Raw genomic sequence first — 21,526 nt, forward strand, 5'->3', positions numbered from 1 at the left:
GACAGTCCCGGCGTATCTCGCCGCCGGTGGCCGGCGTCTTGACCCCGATCCTCCCGAGCTTTGTCATCGCCGCCACGAAATCGTCGAAGAAGGCACCCTGATTGAACGCGCAGTAGTCGACCGTGCTGCGCAACCTCATGTCGAACTAGAGCACATGCTCGGAGCCCACCGGTAAGGGGTCGAGGAAGGCGAAGGCGTTGGGGTCAGAGCTGCAGGTGCCGTTCAGCTACGACGCGAAGCCGGGGTCTATGGTCGCGTCGCTGTCGATCCTCACCGACAGCAGCCGATCTTCTGTCTGCGTCCAGGTCCTGCTGCGCCGTGTTCTATGGCGCGGTAAGACCCTGCCACATCACCGGTCAGTAGCTCCGGTCGTCGCCACGTCATCCTCTCGTCGCGCCACCATGCATGACGCTGGTACAGGCGTTTCGACGCGCCATGGCAATAGGTGCGGCCAAAAGTGTTAGTTTAAAAAAATTAAACAGTGTTAAATTTAGAATTAATTTAAAAAAGTGTTAAAAATAAAAAAAATCGCCAGGACAGGGACCAGGCCATCCGTTCTCGTCCGGTCCCCCACAGGCCCCGCGCGCAACACAATACCGCCGCCCCCGCGCACGGCGGGGCTGGCGCGCTCTCTAGGAGGTTTTTTTTTTTTGGAGATTCCATAGTCAGAATCATCTATGCGAATTTGCAGCTATTTAGCCTGTTGATGGGCGTAGGTAAATTGACGCTGAGAGGGTGTTTAGTTGGGTGAATTTTGGATTTTGGGTTACTGTAGCACTTTCGTTTTTATTTGGTAAATAGTATTCAATTATGGGCTAATTAGGCTTAAAACGTTCGTCTCGCAATTTCCAACCAAACTGTGCAATTAGTTTTTTTTCGTCTACATTTAATGCTCCATACATATATCACAAGATTCGATGTGATGACTACTATAGCATTTTTTTTAAGTTAAGGTGAAAACTAAACACGCCCTGAGAACACGCATTTCATGGGATGGAACGGCTTTGCATTGAATATATATTGTGCGCATTTCATGGGATGGAACGGCTTTGCATTGAATATATACGGTGATATGTCATAGGATTCCAACTGTAGCATTAACTACTCCGTAGGTTGGTCAGCCTTCTTATCAATCACTAGTAGCTGTAATTTGTCGTACCATCCTTCTAAGAGCACGTTTGGTCAGGTTGATGGTGGTGTTGATTGCTGCTGTATTTTCTGCAGTTTCAAGGCTCCATTCCAATGGATTATCAGAAGTTTCCTGTATAACTTGTTATTCCAATAAGTTTTTTTTAGAGAACATGTGCGTAGCCAATGGTCAACTGTTCCATAGTACGTTGAATGAGTTCTGAATTTTAAACAGGTTGGCTGTTCGGTTGGTGTCGATGTTTTACCACCGATAGCCTGCCACAGGGGTATCTGGGACAGTTGTTCGGGCTTCGGCGAATAGCGGAATTCGGCGGTTACGCAAAGAGATTCACGATTTATATTAGTTCAGGTCCTCGACTTGGTCGAGTAATAACCTTACGTCCAGTTTTGGCGTTAGCCTGTTTGCGTTGTATTGCTTTGAGTATCGGGTATGCGTTCTCCTCTTACAATGGGTACCCTCACCAGCCCTTTATAGTCCAGGCGTTGAGAGGCATTGTTTATGTCCTATTCGGATACAAGGTCAGAGTCCTAAGCTACGCTTCAGGCGTCTTTCCTTGTATAGTTTGAGTTGGAGTTTCGGTTTTGCACGTTGCTTTACTCCGCGTTCTTCTTGGCGATTGGGTTGTAGGCCTTGTTACCAAGGCCTACCTCCCTGCAGTATGGCCTATGGGGGGCCCGTAGGGTTCCCCTTCGACAAGTCCCCGAGCATTTCATGATTGAGCTTCAAGGGCTGAGTTGTTGTAGTCTTGATCCGGGTCCTTCTTGAAGTGAAATCTTGAGATGGTCTTCTTTGATTCTTCTTTTGGCTTATGTGCACTTTTGCTTGATGTCCTCCGGGTTCTTTTTCCTTTGAGTGCAGCGAGTGCAATTTTGCAAAAATTGCACTCATTGAATGTAGCCCCCGAGCCTCTTGTTTTTTGGTACAAAAAGCTAGAGGGTCAAAAAATTTGAAAATATGTTTTTCTGTGGTAGGTACTTGCAGCCTCCGAGCCTTCTCTGGGTTCTTTTCTGTTAAAAAGAAGCCAAAAGAAGGGTCTCGATTTGTACTCCTTTGATCTTTGTCTTTTGCTGGTCACGGATGGGTCTTGTATAGCCATGAGTGAGCGTCTTATTTTACTTTTTGGCAGGAATCTTGCTTTTGGGTACTATTCACCTTTGTTGCTTTGCTCTTTTGTTCTTTTCCTCTTTCTTTCTTGTGATCTTTAGCCTTGTTTACATCTGGTTTGCTATAAATACCTTTTTTTGTTGGTTGTGGTTCTTCCTTGAGTAGAAAATTTCTTCTTCAATTCTTTCTTCATTCGTAGATATGCTGGTGTGTGAGGTTGAGCAGCCCTCGGGCTTATGCTTGCTTGGTAATGAACATGCTGCTCTATCTGTTCTTCTGCATCCGGGCTGCCGCTGCTGTCGCCATTGGGTTCCTTGTTGTAATATTTAAGAATCTTGTCTCTATCTTATGTCTGAGTTTATCTGGTCCTGTTTGGCCATCTGTAACCTTTGTATTTGTCTTCGATCAATGAGATTTATAATTTTTCTTCGTTCGAGTTCTTTTTCAACTGTAATCCTTTGACACTGTAATTTTGTATGTGATCCTTCACACGTCTCTGAGTTGTTTGTTCAGCTGCTTATTACTACTGTCATTCTGGTTGTTAGAGAATTCAATGTGTCTTCACGGGTTGTATTGCTGCTTGTGGAATATTCTCTTGGATATGCTAGTCCTTGAGTGCCGTTCTTTCACGTCGGAGTCCTCTTTCATTGAATTCTATCTTTTTATTGTGTCCTTTGTTAGATTTCTTCTGTTGGTGCTCCTAGTCCATGTGCATCACTTCATTTGCCTATAAATGCCCTTTTGGAGTGCTGTTTTGATTCATCAAGCCTTTTGTTGCCTGTTCTGAAGTCTCTGTAGTTACGAATATAATAGTGTGTGAAGTAGAGCAGCCCCCTGGACAGTATTTTATAGTTCTTGTATATTTTATTGTAGTTGGAGGAAGTCTTATGATAGGAATTAGAGGTAGACTAATTCCGCAGTGGCATTATACTTGGAAGTACGTGGTGGTAGTTGAAGGAAGTCTTGTGATGTGGGCTTCGTTCCTTTATCCGGCAGTTCTAGGTTGATCCTCGCCATCTGTCTTGAGACTGTCCGGTGCAGATCAACACCTGATCCTGCATCACATCAGGCTTGGGTAGACAGATGCCTGCCAACTTCCCCTGGTCTATGTTGTCCCGTCGTGCTGCTGATTTCCGCCTTGAATGCACTACATCCATTCTTTGAAGAAAACAGTGTAGCCGAGCACGATTTGTTTTACCGAGTAGCAAATTGGAGCACATAGTCGTTCCAGAGCCTATTTGTGTCCGGGCTCCTTTTTGCTACCTTGCTTGTCGTAATGCTGAGTTTATTGAGTCTTGTAAGATGTGTAATCTTCTATTTTTGAAGCCATTTGTAATGGAAAGAATCTTGTCTTCAGAGTTGTCATTCATTTTTTTGTTGTAATCCTAGTTATTTATGAGGCTCCTGAGTTCTTTCTTTAATAACCGGGTTCTTTTGTTCCTTGCGAGGTGGCCCTTCAGTTTCTTCATGGTTGACGGGTTGTTCTTGTAGTAATCTGAAAAACTCTGCCGTGGTGCTGGATGGATAAGTCTGAAATCTGCCCGTTGGATTGTACCATTGTGTAGATTTGTGCCTTCCGTCATTTTAGCTGTGTCAGTAAATGGATCGTCGCGTGGTTGACGGTAGAAGCCGAATCGCCATATTGGTTTTGATGAAGGAATTAACTCCGCACTTAACCTTTTATGAAGAAAGTTTTAACTCCATCCTTATCTCGAGGAGGCTGTTGAACTGCCTTGGATGGTGATTTGGTCTCTATTTAACTGGCCACTCCGTAATTGTTTTGCCATAGCCACAATGACGAAGAAGAAGTTCATCCATAGGCAGAGTGTCCATAAGGTGTCGCGTTCTTTGCTTGTTTGCTCTCTGAGGACGGCCGTGGTGGAGTTATCGAGCGGAAGGTCTTCATCGTCGCCTTCATTGCTAGCCCCTCCGGTGGTGGGGAAGGCTCCCCTTGTTGGGACATCAGCACCGGTTGTCCCTCTGCAGAAGGAGGATCCCTCGGCTGCTCCTGTGGTCACTCTTGTCCCCCTCTCTGCTGCTGACGCTACTTCGACAAGGGCAGATTTGATCATCCTTAGTAGTGACAGTGAAGATGAGGTTGATTAGGAGGCGCTCGCCGCTGAAGATGAAGTCGACTGGGGCACCCTTGCTGTCGAAGATGACGATGATGTTGAATCTGTGGGTAGCGGGTCTCCGGCGAGGAACTGATGATGGCTGGATGTGTTGTCATTAGCCCTCGCTTTGATGTTGGCATAAAGGATATCGAAGGGCAGGTTGTCCGGTCGTAGATTTATCTTGGTAATTTGATGTATGTAGTAGTCGTGTTCTTCTATGATCATCATAAACTTTGTTTCCCCAACTTCTCTTTTCCTTTTCTTTTGATGTGGCTTCTTTTGTTTCTCTGTGTGGATGTCTCTGCTTTACTTATTCGTCAGACGAATTGTGTGAGTGATCAGGATTTCTTCTGAGTAGTTGCTTCGTGGTACATATCCATAGCTTTGAGTAGACGAGTTGTTTCCATTTGTCGTGAAATGACTCTTTGATAGGTGGAGTGCTTTGTCTGTCTTTCGTTTGCGCCATGTAAACAACTCGGTATGTGTAGAACGTCGTCTTGAGAGACTGTCTTCGAGTGCTTTGTCTGGCTCTCGTGCAAACAACTCAGTATTTGTAGATTATTGTCCTAACAAATTGTTTTCGAGTGCTTTGTCTGGCTCTCATGCAAACAACTCGGTATAAATTGTTGTTTTGTCAGACTTCATGTTCTTGCTAGTACTAAAAAGACTTAGGATCGACGATCTTGAGATTGATAAGCCTCTGAGTACTTCATGGTGGAGTTCTGGGAACTTCTTCTTGATCCTTCAGGTCTTTGCCAAACAGGGATTACTGGTGCTTTTTTCCTAGTTTTATGATTTTTGTGAAGGGTGGCTTTTACCGGTGCATCAACAATGTGGTTTCGTATGTTCGGGTTGTTGCCCCTGATGCTCCTTTTGAGCGGATTACTGAAGCTTCTGTAATGGCTGAGTTTTCAAGACACTGGGAGGAGGCCAAAGTATAGCTTAGTGGTCTATCAGACCAAATTCTTGATCAAATGAATGTACTTCCTCCTTCTCTTCCGTCTTCTTGAACAGATGTGAAAAGTCAACCTTCTTTTGTTGTCATTGTAATATACTTTGTCTCTGAATTTTTAAGATGTGAGCAGGCTTCGTCCTGTCTTTCTTTTCTTCTTAGATGTCTTTGAATAATATGGACAAGTTTCGCCCTGTCTTTCCTTGTGGCTTTTCTCTGCTTTGCCATAGCTTATTTCGCTCTTTGGGTCGGCAACCGAGTTGTTTGGAGTGTTTGTGCCGCTCTTTGGTCGAAGTAGTCGATTGTACCACTCTTGGGGTAGACGATCGAGTTGTTGGAGTGTTTGTGCCCCTCCTTGGGCAACGTAGTCGATCGTGCCACTCTTGGGGTAGGCGACTAAGTTGTTGGATTGCTTGTGTCCCTTTCTAGGTGAAGTAGTTGATCATACCACTCTTGGGGTAGGCGACCGAGCTGTTGAAGTGCTTGTGCCGCTTCTTGGGCGAAGTAGCTGATCGTACCACTCTTGGGGTAGGCGACCGAGCTGTCGGGGTGTTTGTGCCGCTTCTTGGGCGAAGTAGCCAATCGTACCACTCTTGGGGTAGGCGACCAAGCTGTTGGAGTGCTTGTGCCGCTTCTTGGGTGAAGTAGTCGATCATACCACTCTTGAGGTAGGCGACCGAGTTGTTGGAGTGCTTGTGCCGCTTCTTGGGCGAAGTAGTCGATCGTACCACTCTTAGGGTAGGCGACCGAGCTGTTGGAGTGCTTGTGCCACTTCTTGGGCGAAGTAGTCGATCGTACCACTCTTGGGGTAGGCGACCGAGTTGTTGGAGTGTTTGTGCCGCTTCTTGGGTGAAGTAGTCGATCGTACCACTCTTGGGGTAGGCGACCGAGCTGTTGGAGTGCTTATGCCGCTTCTTGGGCGAAGTAGTCGATCATACCACTCTTGGGGTAAGCGACCAAGTTGTTGGAGTGTTTGTGCTGCTTCTTGGGCAAAGTAGTGGATCGTACCACTCTTGGGGTAGGCGACCGAGTTGTTGGAGTGTTTGTGCCGCTTCTTGGGCGAAGTAGTCGATCATACCACTCTTGGGGTAGGCGACCGAGCTGTTGGAGTGCTTGTGCCGCTTCTTGGGTGAAGTAATCGATCGTACCACTCTTAGGGTAGGCGACCGAGCTGTTGGAGTGCTTGTGCCGCTTCTTGGGCGAAGGAGTCAATCGTACCACTCTTGGGGTAGGCGACCGAGTTGTCGGAGTGTTTGTGCCGCTTCTTGGACGAAGTAGTGGATCGTACCACTCTTGGGGTAGGCGATCGAGTTGTCAGAGTGTTTGTGCCGCTTCTTGGGCGAAGTAGTCGATCGTACCACTCTTGAGGTAGGCGACCGAGTTGTTGGAGTGCTTGTGCCGCTTCTTGGGTGAAGTATTCGATCGTACCACTCTTAGGGTAGGTGACCGGACCCGTATAGCACAACCGTTTCTAGGTTGGCTGTTTGCAGGGTAAGTAAGCAATCGTACCAGCTCTTGGGGTAAGCGATTGTGCCCGTATAGCAACAACCATTTTTAGGTTGAGCTGTTTGTAGGGCTACCCCTTTTTCCCCAACCTGATTACGGGTTGGTTCTATCCATTGGATAGGGCTGTCAGTCGTACCATCTCTTTATGGTAGAGTGACAAATGCTAGCTTGGGTCTCCTTACCCAATAAGCTATTTGGCTGTTAGTCGTTAGTCAGACCATCTCCATATGGTTGAGTGACAAGATTGCCCATGTAGCGCAACCATTTTCGGGTTGGCTGTTAACAGGGAAGCCCCTTTTTCCCCAACCTAATTATGGGTTAGTTCTGTCCGTTGGACAGGGCTCATATTTGAAGCTGTTCTTCTTGAATAATCTCTGTTTTATTTCTCTTGAAACTTGAGTACAATCTATTGTACTTAATTGTAGAATCTTTTGAGCTGGCTGATATGCCAAGTGTTCTTTACAGGTATTTCATCTGGAGTCATCAACTCGTATGTGCCGGGTCCTGTTGCTGTCTTCACGATGAAGGGTCCTTCCCATAGACTGAGTAGTTTGTGTCGTCCATCTTTCTTCTGGATTAGTCATAGTATCGAGTCCCCTAGCTTTAGTGATCAGGGTTGAGTACTTTTGTCATAATGTCTTCGTAACCCTTGCTGATATCTTGCATTTTGTATGATTGCACTGTCTCTTATTTCTTCTATTGAATCAATTTCTAACTGCCTTGTTTCTTCTGCTTTGCCTTCTTCATATTGTTCTATTCTTGGAGATAGCCATATTAAGTTGGCTGGTAGTACTGCCTCTGATCTATAGACCAGAAAGAACGGTGAGTATCCAGTTGCTCTGCTGATCTAGGTTCTTAGACCCCATACTACTTTTGGTAATTCATCAATCCATTTTCCACCATAATCTTTCAAATCTTCATATAATCTTGGTTTTAAACCTTGTAATATGAGTCTATTTGCTCTTTCGACTTGTCCATTGGCCTACGGGTGTGCTACTGATGCAAAGTCGATTTCTATCCCATAATCTCTTGCCCAGTATTGGAATTCTCTTGCTGTAAATGGTGAACCAAGATCTGTGATTATTCTGTTGGGCATGCCGAACCTATGCATGATGTCTTGTATGAATTCCACTGCCTTTTTTGCACTATATTTGACCAAAGGTTTGTATTCAATCCACTTTGTAAATTTGTCGATTGCCATAAATATGTATTCGAAGCCTCCTTTTGCTTTTTTGAGTGGTCCGACTTGATCCAGCCCCCAGCATGAGAACGGCCAAGCTAGCAGTATGCATATTAAGTTGTGAGCCGGCACATGTGATTGCCTAGCAAACATTTGTCAATTCTTGCATGTTCTGACGAGCTCTTCTTCATCTTTGAGTGCTATTGGCCAATAGAAACCGGTTCTGAATGCTTTGCCGACTAGTGTCTTAGAAGCTGCATGATTTCCACAGCATCCTGAGTGGATTTCATCCAAGATTTCCTTTCCTTTGTCTGTTAGAACACATTTAAGCAGTACTCCTGATGATGCTGCTCTTTTGTATAGTTTATCCCCCACCAGAACGTAGTTTTTGCTTCTTCGTACAACCTGAGTTGCTTCTGTTTTGTCTTCGGGTAGTTTCTTCTCTTTGATAAAATCAATGTATGTTTGTCTCCAATCACTTTGTATGACCATGATTTGTCTTGACTGGTCTGGTTCTTCTGCTTGATTTGTTTGTCTCCTTCTCTTTTTCTGTCTTTCTGAGTTGTTTGATGGATGGGGCTGTGAGTTCTTCCACAAATATACCGGGTGGTACTTTTGCTCTATCTGATCCTAATTTAGCTAGCACATCTGCTGCAACGTTGGAATCTCTTAGTACATGATGGATTTCGAGCCCTTGGAAAATTTTCTCCAATTTTCTGACTTCTACACAGTACGCATCCATATTATCTTTTATACAATCCCAATCCTTGTTGACTTGATTGATTACTATAGCTGAATCACCGTAGACAAGTAGTCTTTTGATCCCAAGCGAGCTTGCAACTCTTAGACCGTGTATTAATGCTTCGTATTCTGCCTCATTGTTAGTTGCCTACCAAAGTATTTGTAGCACATATTTTAACTGTCTCCCTTTTGGTGGTATGAATAGTACTCCTGCTCCAGCTCCTCCTAACTTTAGGGAACCATCAAAATACATTTTCCAATGATCAAGTATTGGTTCGGATTCTTTTTTACTGATTTCTGTCCATTCAGCAATGAAGTCGGATAATGCTTGAGATTTGATTGTTGTTCTTGGTTTGAAGTCTAGGTTGAGAGCACCGAGTTCTACTGCCCATTTTGATATCCGACCTGTTACATCTTTGTTGCGTAGAATGTCCTGAAGTGGAAAATTAGTTACCACTGTAATCTTGTGTTCATAGAAATAATGTCTCAGCTTTCTTGATGATATCAACACTGCATAAAGTAGTTTTTGCACGTGTGGGTATCTCACTTTTGATTCTGTTAGTACTTCGCTTATGTAATAGACTGGTCTTTGCATTTTGTATGCGTGTCCAGGTTCTTCTCTCTCAACCACAATTGCTGTGCTGACAACGTTCTTGGTTGTTGTAATGTATAGCATCATGTCCTCTTTGTCTTTTGGTGGTGTCATTACTGGTGATGATGCCAAGTATTCTTTTAACTTTTGGAATGCTTCTTCTGCCTCTTCTGTCCATTCAAAATTTCCTACCTTTTTCAATAATTTGAAGAAAGGTAGCCCTTTTTCTCCTAGTCGGGAGATGAATCTATTGAGTGATGACATGCATCCTGTAAGCTTCTGTATGTCTTTAACTTTCTTTGGAGGTTTCATATCCATGATGGCTTTAACCTGCTTTGTACTTGCTTCAATTCCTCGGTTACTAACTAGAAACCTGAGTAGTTGTCCTGATGGTACCCCAAAAACACACTTTGTGGGGTTTAGCTTCCACTGCCATACTTTTAGATTCTTGAAAGTCTCCTCGAGGTCTTCTATCAATGATCTGGGTTCTTTTGTCTTGATTACTACATCATTAATGTATGCTTCTACATTTCTTCTGACTTGACTCCCCAAGCAAGTTTGAATTGCTCTTTGATATGTTGCCCCAGCATTTTTTAGCCCAAAAGGCATTGATTTATAGCAATACGCCCCAAAGGGTGTAATGAACGAAGTCTTGCTTTGGTCTTCTTCTCTTAAGAATATTTGATGATAGCTTGAATAGCAATCTAGAAAGGATAACAGAGCTGATCCTGCTATCGAGTCGATGATTTGATCAATCCTTGGTGGGACATATGGATCTTTTGAGCAATGTTTGTTGAGGTCTGTGTAGTCGATGCACATGCGCCATTCTTTTGAATTCTTCTTCTCTACTAGGACCGGGTTGGCAAGCAAATCCAGGTTGATTATTTCTCTGATGAACCCTGCTGCCATGAGCTTGGTGATCTCTTTTTTGATTGCTGCTTTTCTGTCTAGAGCGAATCTTCGTAACTTCTGCTTAACGGGTTTGGACCTTTTGTTCACATCAATTATGTGCTCAGCCAACTCCCTTGGGACCCCTGGCATGTCTGCTGGCTTCCAAGTGAAAATATCTTTGTTGTCCCAAAGAAAGTTGGTGAGCGCGAGTTCCTATTTGGGGTCGAGATTTGCACTGATGATTGTCGTCTTCTTTGGATCACCAGTCAGTAGGTCAATAGTCTTGGTAGCGGCTTCTTTTGGTGGTGCGAAGTTGCTTGGCTTCTTAGCCGGTATCTTAATCTCATCTGGGTTCATTTCGTTGGCCAGCATTGCAATCTCCTTTCCTTCCTTTATATCTTGTAATCTTTCGGATATTTGTACTGCTTGTATGTCGCAATCATGTGCTTTCTTTAGATCTCCTTTCAATGATAATACGCCCTTTGTTGTTGGCATCTTGAGCAGTAGGTATGGATAATGTGGTACTGCCATATATTTTGTTAAAGTTGGTCTCCCAAGTATTGCGTGGTAGCATGATTCAAAGTCTGCAACTTCGAATTTGATGAATTCCATCCGGTATTTGTCTGGTGTGCCAAAGGTGACGGGTAGGGTTATCTGTCCGAGGGGCATAGCTGCTCTGTCGGGTACTATTCCATAGAATTGTGTGCTTGTGGGTGTCATTAGACCTTCATAATTCAGATTCATCCTTTTAAGAGTATCTGTGAAAATTATGTTAAGCCCGGCTCCTCCATGGATGAGTACTTTAGTTACTGCTACTCCTGCGATAGTCGGACCCAGTACCAGCGGGTAGCATCCTGCGTTTGCTGCACTAGTCCATTGGTCTTCTCTTGTGAAGTGGATGGGGTACTCTGACCAATCTAAATATCTTAGGATGGCTGGTTCAACTGCCATGATAGCTCGGTGAGCTAGTTTCTCTTGTCTTTTGCTTCGTGTGTTAGGAACACCTAAAAATATCACCGATAATTGGCATTGGGGTTCTTGATAATCTCCTTCATATCTCTTTTCCTCCTTCTTGGATTCTTCTTGCTTTGGCTCCGAGTTGTTTTGATTCATGTTTTCTCTCTTCATGAATTGCCGCTAAAAAGTGCTGCATTCAACTAACTTGTGTCTGGCCCCTGGGTGTATGTGACACGGTATGTTTTCTATGTTTTCCGGCACTCTTCCTCGGTAGTTGTTACTCTGATAGTTGCTATTACTGTTGTAACCGCTGTTGTTACGGTTGTTGCTATTGTTGTAGTTGCCATTGTGATTGCTACCATTGCTATCATTGCCGTTGCCATTGTATCTTCTTTTGTTGTCTATGGTTGCCACCATATTGTCCTACCTTGGTCTTTTGTCTTGTTGTCTGTAATCAGGTCTTCTATTCTCTGGGTTGTCCCTAGCAAATCTGTGTCGAGTTCTTTCTTCTGATGAAATTAGCTTCTCAACAACCCTCTTAAAGTCTTCATTTATTCTTGGGTTCTCATTGAAATAGTCCTTGTATTGCCAGTTTGCCCAGATTCCTTCTGCAAAGGCCTCTATCACCTCCCTATCAGTAATGTCGTGGACTTGAGCCCTAAATTCTCCAAATCTTCTATAGTATTCCCTTAGACTTTCTCCTCTCCTTTGCTTTACTCCTTTCAATTCGGCTGTAGTCATTGGATGGGTAATAATGCCTGCGAAGTTGTTGCAGAAAGCTTCTTGCAAGTCTTCCCAATACCTGATTGATCTTGGCCTCAATTTGTTAAACCATTGTAGCGGCATTGCTTCGAGGGCCATTGGGAAGAATAGAGCCTTGATATCGTCGTCTCCTCCAACTAATTCAATAGATTGGGAGTAAACCCTTAGCCATTGTTTTAGTTCGACTTTGCCATTATACTTGGAATAATTTGCTGGTTTAAACTTGTGCGGTAGCTTTAAAGTTTGTAGTCTTTCTGCGAAACAAGGGAATCTATCGTATGGTTCCGTTCTTCCATAATCTGGCGATCTTGCCCTTCTATAATAAGACCTGTCTTCTTTTAACTCAGACTCTCCGTAGTCATCTTCTTTGTCAAATCTTCTTGATATTTCTTGGTAGCGTTGGCTCAATTCTGGTTTGTCTCTTTCTTGTTGCTTTGAGTAGTGTTCCTTCCTTCCATTGATATCAGCGCTTTCTACTGGTCCTATCCTTTGAAAATTCGATTTTTTGGGTGGCTACTGGCTCCTGTGGAATTTCTTCGCCGGGTTGTTTTTCTGATCCCCTGACTTCTTTCTCCTGGTCTTCCTTTGCTTTCCCGTTATTCGTGAGGGTGTACAACTCCTTTGTTAATTCTTCAATTCTTTCCCTTTTTTATTTTTTGTGGCTTCTTTTTCCGCCTTCTTTCTGTTGTATTCCGTTAGCTCCGCTTTGTATTTATTCTAGACTTGCTTTCTTTGTTTAGCCCGGTTCCTCCTTCCAGCTTTCAATTTGTTCTTCTTTAGCCTTCCTAGTCTTTGTTCATCATTTTCGTTGCTGTCGCTTTTCTCATCTGGCGAGATGTTGCCTTCTGATTCGTCTGAAGATTTTATATCTGGTATCTATGGTGGTTCCAAAGGTTGTTCTAACTACTCCGCCATGTATACAGTATACCTCTTCTGAGCTCTTCTTGTATGGTATTCCATCCTTCGTTTGGTTGAGCTGTCTGTAGCTTCTGAATTGGATCCGAGTTCTTTTCCCTCTTGATAAGGTAGTTCTTCAACGCGCGTGCCAGTCTGGACTTTGCTTAAGGTGAAAGAACCTGGCCAATGCACCACACAATCTTGTGGGGTCACTGTCATGATCATCCCTTCTTGTGCTCCCTGCAGGAGTATTCTTCTTGCTGAGTTCATCTTGTTTTGGGTAAAGTGTTGATAGACTGATGCCGCGTTGCGCAGTCCGTAAGTTCCCAAGTTCTTCTTTGAGTTGTACGGGTCGTATCCCTTTGCGATCGTTGTTGTGTCTCCGAGTCCAATTAGGCTTGGCTCTTGTGCCGTGAAGATTGTCTTGGAATTGGATTATATCTCTTTTTCAGAGTCGGTTTCGTATCTGCTTTCTTCCTTATTCCGAGTTGTATCTGAAGTTGAGAGTTTCGTTATCTTCTCGGCGAGTTTGTATTGAACTTCGTCATCGAATTCTTTTTCTTCTTGGAGACAGGTACGAAGCTTGCCGTAGCCGTCAGCCTTGCAGATCCAGGATCCGAAGACAAAGGTCGATGTTTTACCACCGATAGCCTGCCACGGGGGTACCCGGGACAGTTGTTCGGACTTCGGCGAATAGCGGAATTTGGCGGTTACGCAAAGAGACTCACAATTTATATTGGTTCAGGCCCTCGACTTGGTCGAGTAATAACCTTACGTCCAGTTTTGGCGTTAGCCTGTTTGCGTTGTATTGCTTTGAGTATCGGGTATGCGTTCTCCTCTTACAATGGGTACCCTCACCAGCCCTTTATAGTCCAGGCGCTGAGAGGCGTTGTTTGTGTCCTATTAGGATACAAGGTCAGAGTCCTAAGCTACGCTTCAGGTGCCTTTCCTTGTATAGTTTAAGTTAGAGTTTCGGTTTTGCACGTTGCTTTGCTCCGCGTTCTTCTTGGCGATTGGGCTATAGGCCTTGTTACCAAGGCCTACCTGCCTGCAGTATGGCCTATGGGGGGCCCGTAGGGTTCCCCATCGATAGTTGGCTGATTCATATCGTTGCTGGTTCGTAAAAAAGTACTGCTAGCTGGTTTGTGTGAGAGAAAAATACTATTCTGACTGAAAATTTACGATTTTTTACGATAAACCATGGCTAAACGAACAGGCAGTGCTGGGTCGCTGTTCTTTTGTTTAGTTTATTAAAAGGGATCTCTCTGACCTTGGAATCTATGCCTGGTCATATCGACCTTTTCAAATCAACCTACCTCGATTGAAGCTGATCTTTTGGGGTTGGTCTTAAAAAACCATGTCTTCATTTTTTTCACTGTACAAATTTTAATGTGGTGCCATATATAACTACACAAGCCTAAAATTAGCTTGATATAAACTGTCCTACTCAGTTCAACCTCTTTATCATTGGTCTAGCCATCGATCTCTTCAGCCAGTAAATAAAATTAAATAGTATATGATTCTACTTTCTTCCATTTCATAACACATGGATAAAATGTTGTTAATATGTACATCCACATTCTCCATGCTGAACCAGTCGTCCTGTCTACTTGTGTTACATCATAGCATTTCTTCTGTCATGAGTGTGTATTTGCTGGATGCATAATTACTTTGGTCATCCAACACTGCTTCTATTCTCTTGATATGCAAGGCTGTAGGTATATATGTCCTTGGTTGTGATGACAAGGGACTGTTCAAGAATGAATTAACACACAGCACAATCATTTACACTTGACACTACTTGTGCTAAGTATTAACATGGTTTCTCTCTTTACATACAAGAAGGTTTTTCACTTATTTAAGTATTTGTCTGATGCTTATCTCTCAATTAATAGGCAAGAATGTGCCATGCTCAAGGATACTGATACTGATTGCATCTTGATTGTGCAGGTACCATGCCAACAGAATGCTTAGCTTTTACGCACCAGGTGAGTTCTCTTTAGGATTTGAAACCGTTTTATGATTTGTTTTCAATTAGCAGAAATTTGATTCCCCCCTGCTAATTTGATTTTAGAGTAGTTATTAATTGCTCGCTTATGGCTTAATCATACAACACTGGTTCTTCAAGCTTGTGTTTTGGATGCATGTTATTGTTATTTAGTGTGTTCATAGATTTCGTGCTCAGCTGTGCAAATAACTAGCTTATAGCCTTATACCATGCCACACTTGTTTTAGAGAACTGAAGATAGCTTTCTCCACTTCACAGTCATTGTAGATGTTTATGTAATGTTTTACCCCATTAAGTCATTGCTTGTCTAAACTATTGCTTAGATGTTTTAAATGCATGTCTGTTGGATATCTGAACTGTTATGACTGGAGACAATGGAATAACAAACATATGTGCTCTCTCAAAAAATTGTGCAGCTGTATAGCTAGGTGCTGGTTTCTTGCAAAAGCACCTGTCTGTGTTCAGAGAAGTCACTGATAATTCCTATTTTCAGGTTGGTGTGGAGAAGTTCGTGACGTTATTTATTCTGAGAATGGAACTGTAACCGTGGTATATCGAGTGATACTTAAAGGAACTGATGGAGAGGTACCCATTTGTTTTATCATCTTTCATTGTGGTCCTGTTGTACTGATGCAAATTTAAAGTGGCAATTTCAAGTTACATGGCCTAACTGCGTCATCTTTTTTTCTTTCTTTTTAGACCAACTAGAATACATTGGAAAAAAAACATCTTTATCAACTAGTGTACTTGCATCTTTGTGGGTGTAGGCATACAGAGATGCCACGGGTACAGCACAGGTCCATGAGGGGCGCAGGGAAGATGCTGTTGCCGCCGCGGAGGAAGCTGCATTCTGCAAAGCCTGCGCGCGGTTTGGTTTTAGCCTGTACCTGTACCACCAGGATGATACTCATCACGACGACCACTTCCATTGAGGCTCAGTCTGCATCAGAGCTGGTCATAAGTTGCAACGTGCGCAGGATATGCCCCTGGAGAACTTCGTGTCCAGAATCAATTTTTGCTCTTTGCGTAGTATCATATTCATATCACAAGCGACAAGGCATGCTTCCACCTGAATGTGATTGTAGGTAAAAAGAAGGCCGTAACTTGTTTCTGTTGTTCTCGTTGGTGGCTCGATGCCATCCTACAAGAACCTATCAGCGTGATGGGTTGTCCGAACTGGGTCGTTATATGGCCCATCCCGTATCTTTTGGTGCATTTCGCCCGTGTTTGGATGCTCTACTCGTACTTTTCTCCTGCTTCCTCTCGTGCAGATGCCCTCCTCCATCCCGGACGGCGCCGTCTTCTCGATCCCCACTTCCCTCTCGGTGCAGGCCCGCGCGGTGCTTGGCGGGAACCTTTTCGGAGAGCGCGGGAGATGAGGTTGTCCTGGCGATAAAAGCGCGCGCGCGGGTCGCGGCTAGGGTTGCCGCCCTCACTCTTCGCCTCTCCTTCTGCCATAGCTCTAGTGCGAACTCCCCTCTAGCTCCCCCTCGACCTCGGTAGCCTTACCGAGGCGATCACCGCCGGCGAATTTCTCTCGGTCCTCCGGCGCTTCGATGGTATATGCCACCTGCGCTCTTCCCCTCCTTCTTCAGTCTCAATTTTGTTGATTTGTCTGTGGATTTTGCTTGCAATGCCAAGAAATTAGGGTTCTTGGTTTGACATCCTCAGATCAGTGCGATGCTATACCTGATTTACCTGTTTCTAGCTCAGATCTGTACATGATGCTTCGTATTTGGTGTATACCTCATATTTTCTGTAGATCTTGTACATGCTGATGCATATTTTGTTGTACACACTGAGCAAAGTGCCTAGAGGTCAGTGATGTTGATTGTATAATAATATACGCTGGAGGAGCACCCTTTGGTGTGGCAGCCGCGTCTTTCATAGTTCATTTTGTCTGATTTTTGCTTGCTAAGCAGTACACACCTATGTTGCATGCCCCCTTTCTAATGTTGCCTCCATCCTGTTGGTAGACATGGTCTTTGAAGCTAGGCGCAGGGCTGCCGCTGCTGTGGTTGTTGCAGTGGCTGCTTGGTTTTTCATGTGGTTTAGGAGGAGAGTTGAAGATTCCCGCTCAGTCACCTATAATCCCATGGCTAAGAGGGACAAATAGAGGATGAACAACCTTAGATACATCTATGAATCTGATGATGTGCACTGTGCCACTTGCACTTATGTTTTGTTGATTTAGGACTACATAGGAGCAAATGATGGTACTCAAGTCTTGCTAGAGTACCTGTGAAGATGCAATCTGAGGTGGCTGTGCTTATTATTCATGTTGCTGCTTTATTGTGTTCCACGCTTCCATGGCAGCCATGAACTTGCCTCTCCACATTTGTGTTCTTATTTGCGACATGGGATGATTGCATATGTTCTCAAGTTTGTTTGCAGTTAGTTGAGGCCTGCATTGTTTCTAGGCCCCGTTTACGTGCCCTTAAACCCGGCTTGATCCGCTTCTTTTTTCATCCGGAACAGTGTTTTTCTCTCACAAATTCCTCCAGTATTCCTTCAAACCATCCAAATTCCTCCAAGCGATAATTTCTATCTTGACTGAGGCTGGTACAATTGTGAGATTTTTTTTCATGCCTATGATGATAACAGTGCCGGTTTGAGTAATGGATTATAAAAACTAACGACCTTGGACTTGTGAGGTACTAGAGGATTATTTCTTCTATCTTCTACTTATGGTTCCTTGCCTGTCATGATGTTGGGTTTGTACTATCTGTTTGAGATTTGATGTTGTCTATGTTCCTTAAGTTCCAAGTGCAAGGTCAAATGAGATGGCAATTAAATCTGAGGTAAATCGATTGGTATATCGGTTGAACTAACCCTCATCTTATCAACATCTTATACTTGGTTTTATGTGTTTTTTTAAAGAGCACATGGCTTGGTACGTTGTCTATCGGGGAAAGGAGCCTGGGGTCTATGCAACATGGCCTACATGCCATGCTTAGGTATCTGGTTTTGCAAACTGCTGCTACAAGTGTTTGTGAAACCTCCTTGCAGTGCTTCGGGCAACCAATCAAGCCCTAAAATACCTTGGTTACTGGCTATTGCTTTGGTTCAGTCGTTTCTTTTGATGGTGCTTGTCTTTTTCATTGCTAAGCATTGTTGTAGGTGCCTCAAATTATTTTATATTGCCTGTGGTGGTTTCAAAATATCATGAACACGTGTAAAGACAATGACCTTGTGAGGAACTGTGACTTTTGTTGCTCATGATTTGCTGGGAGTACTATTGTCAGGTTTACTTATGTCATTAGAAGCTCCAAGGTCATTGTCAATGCCAAGCTTGTTGAACTGAGGCAAAGTTATCTCTGTTTCCTTCTATTGTTCTTCATTCTGCAATAGCTGGTGGTAACCACACCAAAACGGTACACGGGTGCTCGCACCTCAGGCCGTGCGCTCAACCAAACACAAACGCTACCACCACTTCATATAGTAAAATGATCAACGGGGGCAACCAAATAGAATCAATGTCATCCAGGACAGCTAAGCTAAACCAAACCAAACAAGGTGGGTGAATGCTTTTATGCCGGCTCGGAAGAGCCTGGACAAGGCCACCATCCCGGACCGCCGACCTCGGAGCAACCAATCACGCCCTATGAACCCAATCCAGATAGGAAATCAGTATGGAAATTCTGCTGTTGCCTACTTACCTGATTGTAGTATTCCTTCATCTCATGAGGTGTAGCTGTGTAGGTGCATTTGTTCCTTCTTCCATGGTGCCAGATTCTATTTGCTTGTCTCTTTGTGTGCACATGAGACGATCATATTTAGTTAGCTGTTAATGTTGCAGACTCCTGCCTTTTCCTTATCGGCGGTCATATTATATTATTATGTGATCGCCGGGCACCATTGTCTTTTTGAGTATGATGAAGTCTGGTTATTATTTAAATGAGTATATTAGTTTTGTGATTATGATATTTTACTACTCTCTCCATTCCAAATTATAAGACGTTTTAATTTTTCTAAATACATTGCTTTTACTATGTATTTAGATATAACGTATATCTAAGTGCATAGCAACATCTATGTATCTAGAAAAACAAAAACGTCTTATAATTTAAAACAGAAGGAATGATGTTGAATTACAACACGAATGGATGATGAACATTAATCCATTTTTGACGTCTCCAAAAGCATGCTCTTTTTTTTCCCTTCTGTACAGTTTAACTCCCTTGGAGACCAAGGCAAATGACACATTGCTATCACACTCTATTCTTCTATAAATGAATGCAGAGCTCTCATGCTTCTTTTCATTTTATTCTTTAAGAACAAACTGAAAGGAATAAACCGTTGCGAGTTCCACCTTTATTTAGTTTCAGATGGCTAAGGGTTAGGCGCACATGCTGTTAGAGTTTCTCACGACTAGAGTAGAGTTAGTTGGGAGTATGATCTTGCGTACTAGCTTAACCCCAAAATCATGTAAACTTTTTGTATACCGCTCGAGAGGCTCAGTAATGCAATTATATTCCTCTTACATAGTATCACAAATTCAAGTTCTAATCTAGGACACAATATATCGCTTCCATATATACCTTATGCCGTGGGGGAGATTGATCTCCATTGTCGGCAGCATCCCGTGGCAAAGTGCTTCTGCTACACTAGTTAATAATGGAGGTTGGGTGGAGAATCTTCCATGGATGAAGATTGGCAAGGTGGATTTAAAGTGGCAGCCCATGTATGCGAAGAATATGAATAGGTGGAGTGGGATGTGGGAAGAGAAATTCAAAGATAGTGGTGGCACTTAGGAAGGGCTCTTGATCGAGTAAATAGGGAGATACACATATATGATTATTGAGCCAAATAATAGACGATTAAAATGGAGATACTACTTGAGATCTGGTGGCTAAAATAATAGTGATTAGTGTAGTAATTAATGATTGCTGTTTTTTGAAGTACATGTTTATTTGAAGTAAGTCTCCATTCATATATGTATAGTATAGGAATTATGTTTGTAAGATGAATGAGTTTGGAGGGTTAAAAAATTGTTGGTGATCCCATCGTCGTTCCGTAAACCGTTTACATCTATCTTTTGGCTTTGCTCAAAAGATTGGAGACTTGTTTCCTATAACTAACTCTTAGAAATTACTCAATCCTCATGTATTATCCATCATTGAGCCTAGATGGTTACCTTCTCCTAAGGGTTTGTTTGTTTGCCAAAGATTTGACAAGCCATGACTTTGGCTAGTATTTGGTTTGATATCAAAACTTGACAAACTCTCACATTTGGCTCGCCAAGTCTATGTTAATTTTTTTGTCCAACTTTTGGCTTGCCAAATCTTTAGCATGACAAATTTTGAGAGTCAACTAAGCAGACCCTCAGCTTTTTGCCGGCTTCTGTAAGCTAGAAACCCGAAGCTGAAACAAACAGCCTAGCTAGATTTTTTTTTACAAAAGTCTAGCTAGTTGTTGAGTGATTTTTGAAAAGCTAGAAAGCTAGCTACCAGAAAAATAAACTAAAAACAGAAAAAAAAACCATATTGAGAAGAGCTTTTCTCACTTTTAGTGTACTGAGAAATTAAAAATTTATTACAAAAGTCAAAATCAACAATCAGAAGTCAAAACAAAAAAAAACAACTTCTAAGCTAAGCTTAAAAGAAACAAACAGACCTGATAAACATTAGAGCTTACTTCACTTAACTGTTTTTTAAGCATCTCCTCAGAAGCTTTATAAAATCTACTCTAATGTGAAGTAAGCTAGCTACGAGTCGATTTTATTGAGTATGGATCTAGCCTTTCACTGAAATTTAGCTTATGTTGATGCTTATGCTGAAATATTATGAGAGAAAAATAATATTCGTTCGCTGGAAAGTACTGTTGAAGAAGTACCGACGAAGAGGACATAAATCTCCCAAACAACCCTGGGTGCAGCGGACGAAGCTGCAGTGCGAAAGCTAATACTCCATCCATCCCACAAAATATGTAAATCTCATTTTTCAAGGTCACACTAGTGAAGGTGTGAAATTATGTCTATGCCCCTGTTGTCTCCTTCTTGATAGGTGCCTGGAACTCAAAAAACCATCTAGAATCTTCCACGAAAAGTGTAGAGTTAAGATGGACTAGTCCATTACGCGCGCCATCGCACACGCCGGCAAATCACCTGGTTAAGGCGCAAGTAAAAAACATGTTTAATCTTTGCATGGAAGCAATATTAGGAGTTTAATGTAGATATGTCATGCACAAAAACTGAAAGACAAAGATCGTCAAACAGAAATCCCACTGGCCGCTGGGAAGAAGGCCTAAGCAATAGAAAACAAGGCAAGATGACCTAAGAAGCGGTGCATCAAAGTCAAGGGGCAGCTTCTTGGAATGTTCCAACTCGCCAAACGATAGGAGAAACTCCCTGGAGCACACTATCCTCATCGTCATCCTGTCATGGATACAAGGGTAGACCCAGTAAAGGATATAGGTGTACACATGTACACCTGAAAGTTCTGCAGAGGAAAATTGGAACCGGTAACATATCGAAAAAAGAGCGTACATATATGGTGGTGAAACAGGATGTAAAACAGAGCCATCAAAAAAACTGAAAGAATCGTCATAAGGGATCCTAAGACTTTGACAAGAACGACATCTCATTTCTGTGCCATCTCATGTATAATAAAACAAAAGGTTAATGTTGTGGTGCTTGGATCTCCAACTTCTTGTCATTTGTCCTTTATGACA

The 21,526-nt window shown here is 43.0% G+C and overlaps 1 protein-coding gene across 1 annotated transcript; it reads left to right on the forward strand.

Annotated features, from left to right (window-relative positions):
• The first annotated feature begins 14,342 nt into the window (after positions 1 to 14,342).
• On the forward strand, positions 14,343 to 15,986 carry LOC136552110 (DNA repair RAD52-like protein 2, chloroplastic). Its single transcript, XM_066543653.1, has 3 exons — positions 14,343 to 14,834; positions 15,348 to 15,439; positions 15,622 to 15,986. The coding sequence occupies exons 1-3, from the start codon at positions 14,813 to 14,815 to the stop codon at positions 15,784 to 15,786; spliced, it is 279 nt and encodes a 92-aa protein (XP_066399750.1). The 5' UTR covers positions 14,343 to 14,812; the 3' UTR covers positions 15,787 to 15,986.
• Positions 15,987 to 21,526: the final 5,540 nt, after the last annotated feature.

This window comes from Miscanthus floridulus, chromosome 4, assembly GCF_019320115.1.
Source record: "Miscanthus floridulus cultivar M001 chromosome 4, ASM1932011v1, whole genome shotgun sequence".
Classification (NCBI taxonomy): domain Eukaryota; kingdom Viridiplantae; phylum Streptophyta; class Magnoliopsida; order Poales; family Poaceae; genus Miscanthus; species Miscanthus floridulus.

Excerpts from the sequence above, each read along its gene's own strand:
- LOC136552110 (XM_066543653.1), top strand. The coding sequence starts at position 14,813 with ATGCTTAGCTTTTACGCACCAG. Across the intron at positions 14,835-15,347 it reads GCTTAGCTTTTACGCACCAG|GTTGGTGTGGAGAAGTTCGT; the intron begins GTGAGTTCTCTT and ends TCCTATTTTCAG. Across the intron at positions 15,440-15,621 it reads TTAAAGGAACTGATGGAGAG|GCATACAGAGATGCCACGGG; the intron begins GTACCCATTTGT and ends TTGTGGGTGTAG.